Raw genomic sequence first — 6,963 nt, forward strand, 5'->3', positions numbered from 1 at the left:
CCGGCTTAGCCCTTTTGCTTTCTTTGGCCTTGGGCGCTTGGAGCTTGCGAGCACGCCGCAGATACCTTGTAACCCGTCTCTCAGGGACTCACTGCCAGCTTACCGCGCAACGCCTGTCTCTTTCTCTCTTTTAGCACACTCTCACTATCTCTACGGACACATGCTCTCCGCCTTCCGGGACTAGCTACAGCCCCCAAGGCCAGCTTCCTTCTGCTTGGTTTCACAGGCTCGGAGAGCCCTTAACCCTCCTGCTTGGTCCCCTTACTCCCACGGCTCCTAGTCTCATATCTCAGAATATACTGTCTACCCCCTAGCCATCCCTCTACCCCAGGTCCAACGTGTGTCCCTTGTAAGGCTCTCCGGGATGTGGCTGGGTTTCCTGGTGTTGTGGAGGCAACCAGGTTGTCCATGCTTGTGGGTCTGCGGGAGGGAGAGGAAGGCAGCCCAAGATGGATGGACTCCACCTTCCCTCTTCTGCATCTAGCTGGTCTGGACTGCAAACTCCACCAGAGACCAGGACACAGCGTCAAGGGCTGGGGATGGCCCTTCCGAGAAAACGGCACTCCAGACTGCCTTGCTTGGGTTATTGGGCTTTCTGGTTTCTGTCCGCCTCTTGGTTGTACTAGATGGTCTACAGCTGCTCTTGGCACCTTCACCATTATCCCTCCCCCAACTCATCTGCATAGCTGCAGCTCCTGCCTCACCTCCAGGACCTCCTTGGGGGCTGGGAAGGGCTGTAGAAGGCCCCATTCTTCCTCAGGATGATGAACCTGGGAAGAGGGAAGGCTAAGGTGGAGATTCTAGGCCCTGGTTTAAGTTGAATCCCAAACACCAAGCATAAGGATGGGGAAACTCAGCCCTCCTGCCCAGTGAGAGGTGCAGGCAGGTCAGCTAGAGGGAGAGTCAATGGCCTGTGGCAGCCTTAAGCCCAGATGGCAGCGGGAATGCCTCCTGCCCCAGCTGTAGGGTAGCGCTGCTGCTGGGCTGGGGGGAGAGGGAACTGTGTGGATCTTGGCTGTGGATCAAGCTAACCTTGCACTGCCAGCTATGCTCCCAGGATTCCTTCCCTTTCTGTCCCCCTCTGCCCCACTTCTTTGATAATTCCAGCCCCGTAAGAATATACCTAATGGGTGGATTGAGTATATACATTGACCTTAAAGTCTGGTTTGGGAAAAAGGTAATCTGAGGCTTCCTTCCTCTGATCTCCCAGGAAGAAAATAAAGATTCCCCTGTAGTGAATCATGTCCTAGGTCCAGGAAATCCAGTGTTGGTGAAGACTGTCATTCTCTTGCTTGTCCCCACACCACTACCCCCTTGTTCAGGGCTCTTTTGGTGTGCAGGGACTGCTTCGTCCAGAAATTCCTGAGACCTGCCCAGTTTCAGTTGCTTTCCCCAGTAGCACGGCAGCATCCAGGGCTGAGGGATACAGGTCCCGCTTTGGTAGGAATGTTATTTCCAAGAAATCCCTCTTCTTAACCCATGTACTCATCCTGCCAAGGTGCCTGGAAGTGTTTGGGACCCAAGTTCAGGGTGAGCTGATGGAACCTAAGGTTTCATCCAAATGAAAGGAGAGGAAAAGTGCCTGAAGCATGTTTCCTGGAGAGGAGCCAGTGAAGCGCCACCCTGCAGGTGGCTGAGCAGCTGGTTTGCAAGCTGATGACTTGGATTCTGAGTGGCGGCTAGGCTAGCAGGTGGGATGATGGGTCAGAGCACCCTGTCCAGAAGGAGTGCTAGAGCCTGGGGCAGTACCAGGCTTACAGGTTTCTGCTGCTTTTCAGTAGAGGAGAGGTCCACCAGTGGTGGGGCTGGGTGGGCTCCCATGGGTATGGGCAAGGCATCCAACTTCCCTTGCTCTCCCTCATTGTTCCCTGCACTTCCTGTCTGTCAGGCCACTGGGAATGGAGCTGGAGGAGTTCTTGAGCAGAAAATAAGTTGGATGGAGAGAAAGAGCTCCTATCCCTGGGTAATGGATGTTAAGATTATGGAGAAACCCCAGATTCCTAAGATTGGTGAAGTTGGAGACCACAAGGCCATCTGACTCCTTCAGGGAACTCTGATAGGCTAGCATAGTGGGAAATTCAGCCCCAGCCTCTCCTCTACAACTCAACCCTATCTTAATTAGTCATGTCATAAGGCAGCAGCTGGCAGGACCCAGGTCTGTTCGGGGTATCTTGGGATTATTGCAGGGAGGTGATGCATACAGTGATGGAAGGCTCTTGTCTTGGTGTATCCCTTGCCTCACAGTCAATATACTTTTTATTTGGGGAGTCACTTGTGACCCATACCCCCTCACCAGCTTCCTGTATCTTTTCAGGTCCCTTCTCAGTACCGTACTACCGACACAGTGCATCAGGAATGGGTGTATGGGTCTGTATGAGTGTGAGTGTGTGTGTGTGTGTGTGTGTGTGTATACATACCAATAAATAACCTGGTTTTGAGACAACATACATATGGCTTTGGTCTTTTTTTTTTTTTTTTTTTAACTTTGAGCTTACCTGATACATCTAGCTTATTCCACAGTCCTAAGGGCTGCTGTAATCTGGAAAGTAAATATCAGAGTTTTTAAAACTTGTAGTCAGTAACCTTCTGTTTACTTACATAACCATGGGTTGATAGATTAGTGTTTGAGCTACTTGTGCCAAGGGAGTATAGGAAAAGGAGTGAGGAGTCCTGACTGCTGGGATTGATTTATTTCTTTTTCTTCCTCTATACACACCTGCTTCACTATCCTCATAGACTTTCCTACTGATGCAAGAGTTACTGAAGCTAAACACCCATTAGTCATATCACGCTGCTGTTCGCTTTTGTAGCAGCTCCCCAACACTGAGGTCCAACTCCTCAGTGTAGGACAAGAGGCCATCATGACTTCTTCCAGTGCCCTCTCCTCCCAACAGTCTTGAGTCCACCTAACTCAGAAATGTTGCGTCTACCCAGGCCCATCACCAGAAGGCAGCACAGAATACTTCTGCCCTTGCCTTTGCAGCTGTGAACCTTCCAGACCCACTTCAAGTATCACCTGGGAGGCATTGCCTGCCTCTCCTCAGAAGAATCAGATAACCAGCAACCTTTTGTGCCCCTGGCACTCTGTGCACACTGTGATGCTGCCCAGCCATTGTCCTCTCTTTGTCTGTTTCCCACTGGGCTGTGGGGAAGCTCCTTTAGGGTTAGGTATATACTTGAATGAATAAATGAACCAACCTTATCTCAGAGGGTTTTTATAAGGATTATTATTAAATAAAGCTAAAAATTATTGAGAACTATTGTGTGCCAGGCACTGTTCTAAGCATGCTAAATGTATTGGCCCATTAAATCCTCCCAACCCTGTGATGTATCCTCATCACCATTTTGCAGAACAGGAAATTCTAAAGCTGAGACCATGCAGCTGGTGAGATAGATGTGCAGATGTTTGTTAAAACTTCTGGCCTGGTACCAGGAGTGCTTAACAGATATTACTTGCTTCTCTTTTAAGTGAGCCCAAGACCTTACACTGAAGTTAAGCCTCTCGCATCTCCCTTTCTCAAACTCTTACATCTGTACCACTCATGCGGTACTTGGCTCCTGTGATTTTCATGGAGCCTTGTTTCTTCTGTTCATCTGAATGGTGAACTCCCTGAGGGCAGCATAATCCACCATCCAGCCTTGTATCCTCTCCAAGGCTAACTGACCCGCTGATGATACAGGATGACAGAGTCCATGGGCACAGATGGCAGGATGGGAGTAAGACAAGGCAACTTGTGACTCAGGGAGGCCAAACAGGCAAGGGAAGATGCTGGCCTAGTGCCTACAAGCCTCTGGGAGTCCCCTCCCACCCTCTCAATGATCAAAGGTAGAGTTGACCAGCCTTGGTGACCAGCTGGCTACAGGAGTGAGATCTGAAGGAATCCAGGAAAACTACAGTTTCCCAGAGTTGCCATCTACTGGGCTGGGGAATGTAGAGGGAACAGGCTCATGTGAAAATGTGAGCTTGATATTGGACATGCTGCATTTGAGATGAGACCCCAACATCATGTTTCTGTCAGCATTTGTAAAAAAGAAAGAAGACTCTAGGTTTCTTTCCTAGAACACCTTCCTTTGCCTTCCTTAGGAATGGTCCCAGCAGAGTGAGAGGCGGAGAATCTGGATCAGGTGGTTGCCTGTGGCCGAGCAGTGAGGGACAGCTAGAATCGCTGTGGGGTTTGGGGATCCCATTTGGGCCTAGGTGGTGCCTCCTTAGCCAAGATCCTAGCCCAATTCACAGCCTTCAGTTCTTCCTGAGCTTTAGCTCACCTCCAGGCATCTCTGCCCTAGCCTGGAGCCCGGAAACCAGGAATTCAGACAAGTCCAGGGGACGTGACATGGTGGGTCTTATCCAAGAAACAGATACCTGAGCTGAGGGGGCTCCTCTTCTCTCACCCTCCATTTTACCCCCTTTACCTCCCTCTCCAGTTGGTCCAACCTCCTACTACTATACCTGCAGCACTTAAAAAGGTTTTTCAGTCTGCCAAATAGGTTACTTTGAGAAGTTAGATACCTAAGGATGTTTATTGGAGTGTAGCAAATAGTACTTTAAGCATTCTGCAATTGACACTATCTAAACACTCCAAGAAGTTCCTCTCTACACACTGACAATTGGTATGTCAATTTCAAATCTTATCTTTTTATTCTAGCAGATTCCCTAAAGTCAGTTATTAGGCAACATTTGTTTAACTTTGATTTATTGCATGTGCTTCCACGGGAGACCAGATGTAAGCTAATTTCCCCAAAGAACTATCACTCATTACTCGTTAATTGGAGTCTTATCTGTAATTCAGTTGGGCAGGTCAAGCATTTGTTAATTTAAGAAAGTCCCTGTGCTTTGATGACAAATGTTTCTTCTGTGAAAATAATGAGTGAGGCTGGGCTCCAGTTTGGCAAAGTTTGCCATTCACACATGTGAAGTTCCAGCAAATTGTTTCTTCCTGGTGGGAGGCTTAAGGACTTAAACGCTGGAAAAGAAATAAGCAGACAATGACTACACCTGACAATGGTCAGGAACAATCGACCTTAATAGCCATTGCTTAGAACTGTTCATTCGTAACAGATTATGAATATGAACCTCAGATTCCAATTGACATGATTACTGAAGAGGAATAAACTTAAAAAATATATCCGGCAACCCGAGAGCCTATCAGTTCCTTAGGAGAGATGAGTGCCTTTCTCTTGGCCAGACCGAGCCCACAGTAAGAAGGAGGGCAACTGAAGGCAGCAGGCTTGTATCTACCCTAGGAGCTTGGGAGGTACCAGGGGCAGAGGAAATGAACCCGAGGGGAGAAGATCCCCCTTGAATGGGTAGTTCAGTATTATTGGTGCATAATAAGGGAGTGAGTATAGATTGGAGAGCCAAGGTGTTGCCATCCACACGTGTTACTCTCCTCATCTCCAAGGGCAGGGAGCCAGGGAGAGCTAAGAGTTGTGGCAGTGACCTAGGTATTCCTCTCCAGCCTTTCCAAGAAGGTAGAACTGTGCCAACTGAAGAAAAACACACAACCTAAAAGTTGCAAGATATGTTTTACTCAGGGAACTTACTGAGGACTATAGCCCAGGAGACAGCCTCTCAGATAGCTCTGAGGAACTGTTCTGAAGAGTTAAGGGAGGAGCCAGGATATATGGGAGTTTTTGCTGAAAAAAAAAAATGTAGTCAGATGTCAAAGATTACTGCTAATCACAAAAAACAGGCATATCAAATTAATGATTTTAGTGCTTTTCTATGTATGGGAAGATGCAAGAGTCCAGGCTCACTGAAATTATTCCTTAGGTGTGCATCTTAACAATCTAGGGCCAGTATCCGAAGCACATAATGCTTCCTGTTTTTTCTCCATCCTGGATTCCCCTCAGGGAGTACCTTGCCACTACAGTGGATGATAGTTTGATGGCAGGCAACGTTTGTTGTTTCCTGGGATGGCAGGCAACATTCCCTGTCCACAGCTGTAAACACAATGACATAAACCCAAGAAGAAAATCCCACAAACGGGGACAGATTAGGCCAGTTTATGATTCCCAACAGGCCCAGCCCTGACTGGTGGTTTGGGATGAGCATGCCCCGGGGGGGACCCTCCCTTCTGCACCCTCACCTGAGTTCTGTGAGCCTACTTCACCTTTTGCTTAAATGGAGTTTCTGGAGAAACCTCTGGGAGCAGTGTGTTGACTCCCCTCTCCAGGAACAAATCAAGAGGACAGGTGTGGTAGAGACGGCCCAGCTGAGCCCAGAGCAAGTGCAGAATGGGTATGAGGGCCTGGTTGATAAAACTGGGTTAAGTGTTTTATAAAGGGCCCTGAGGAATTGAATGCAGGATGGAATGTACCACACTCTGAATCCCCTGACTTCTGTAATGATTCTGAAACTTATAAGTTGCAATAAATCAGACACACTTAGCGTGAAGCAGTTGGAATTAATAAAGGTTTTAGTCCATTCAAATTCTAGCTCCTGATGCCTTCTCGGTTAATATTATGAGATCTCTATCCAAATTCTTTCTCCCCAATTCTTCACCCACCTTCTCCCCCTCAGGAAGCCAGTCTTTGGAAGATAGCATCCCACATGAAGAGAGCCCCAGCTTTGTTTCCTTTGTAAGCCCCTTCCCCTACCCCCAGCAGAATTGCCTTCATTCTCTGAGCTGTAGACAGGGACCAGAATCTCTTGCAGCCTGGAGGAATGGAAGGGTGTGGTAAGGGGACATGCTAGTTGGCCTGGAAGAAAGTGATAGTGTCTGACCCTAATCACCCTGATTGAATTACCTCCCACTTCCTCACAGGACTCCTGCTAATGTGGCACCAGAGGAGAGGCAGGGATAAGAGAGGGGAAACCCACAAATTCCAGCTCTACACCCCTGTCTGCTGGCTGTGGTCTGAGTGCTAGGCATGTGAGCATGCTCAGTTAATTGGAAGGGAATGGACCTATTGGGATATAAGATGGAGTGTAGTAGACTGTGAACAGTGTCTATGAATTAG

The 6,963-nt window shown here is 48.3% G+C and overlaps 1 protein-coding gene across 10 annotated transcripts in view; it reads left to right on the top strand.

The window, feature by feature from the left end:
* Positions 1-2,449, top strand: part of PPFIA4 (PTPRF interacting protein alpha 4) — a 48,038-nt gene extending 45,589 nt beyond the window's left edge. For 4 of the 10 annotated variants that reach the window (XM_060286989.1, XM_060287029.1, XM_060287342.1 and 1 more), the window contains one exon: positions 135-2,449. In XM_060286989.1, the coding sequence (XP_060142972.1) occupies positions 135-314 (180 nt within the window). In that variant the 3' untranslated portion in view covers positions 315-2,449. The remainder of the gene's footprint in view (positions 1-134) is intronic. The other 6 variants (XM_060287162.1, XM_060287196.1, XM_030872672.2 and 3 more) reach the window with 2 other exon arrangements.
* The last annotated feature ends 4,514 nt before the right edge of the window (positions 2,450-6,963 follow it).

This window comes from Globicephala melas, chromosome 1 (genome assembly GCF_963455315.2).
Source record: "Globicephala melas chromosome 1, mGloMel1.2, whole genome shotgun sequence".
NCBI classification, from domain to species: domain Eukaryota; kingdom Metazoa; phylum Chordata; class Mammalia; order Artiodactyla; family Delphinidae; genus Globicephala; species Globicephala melas.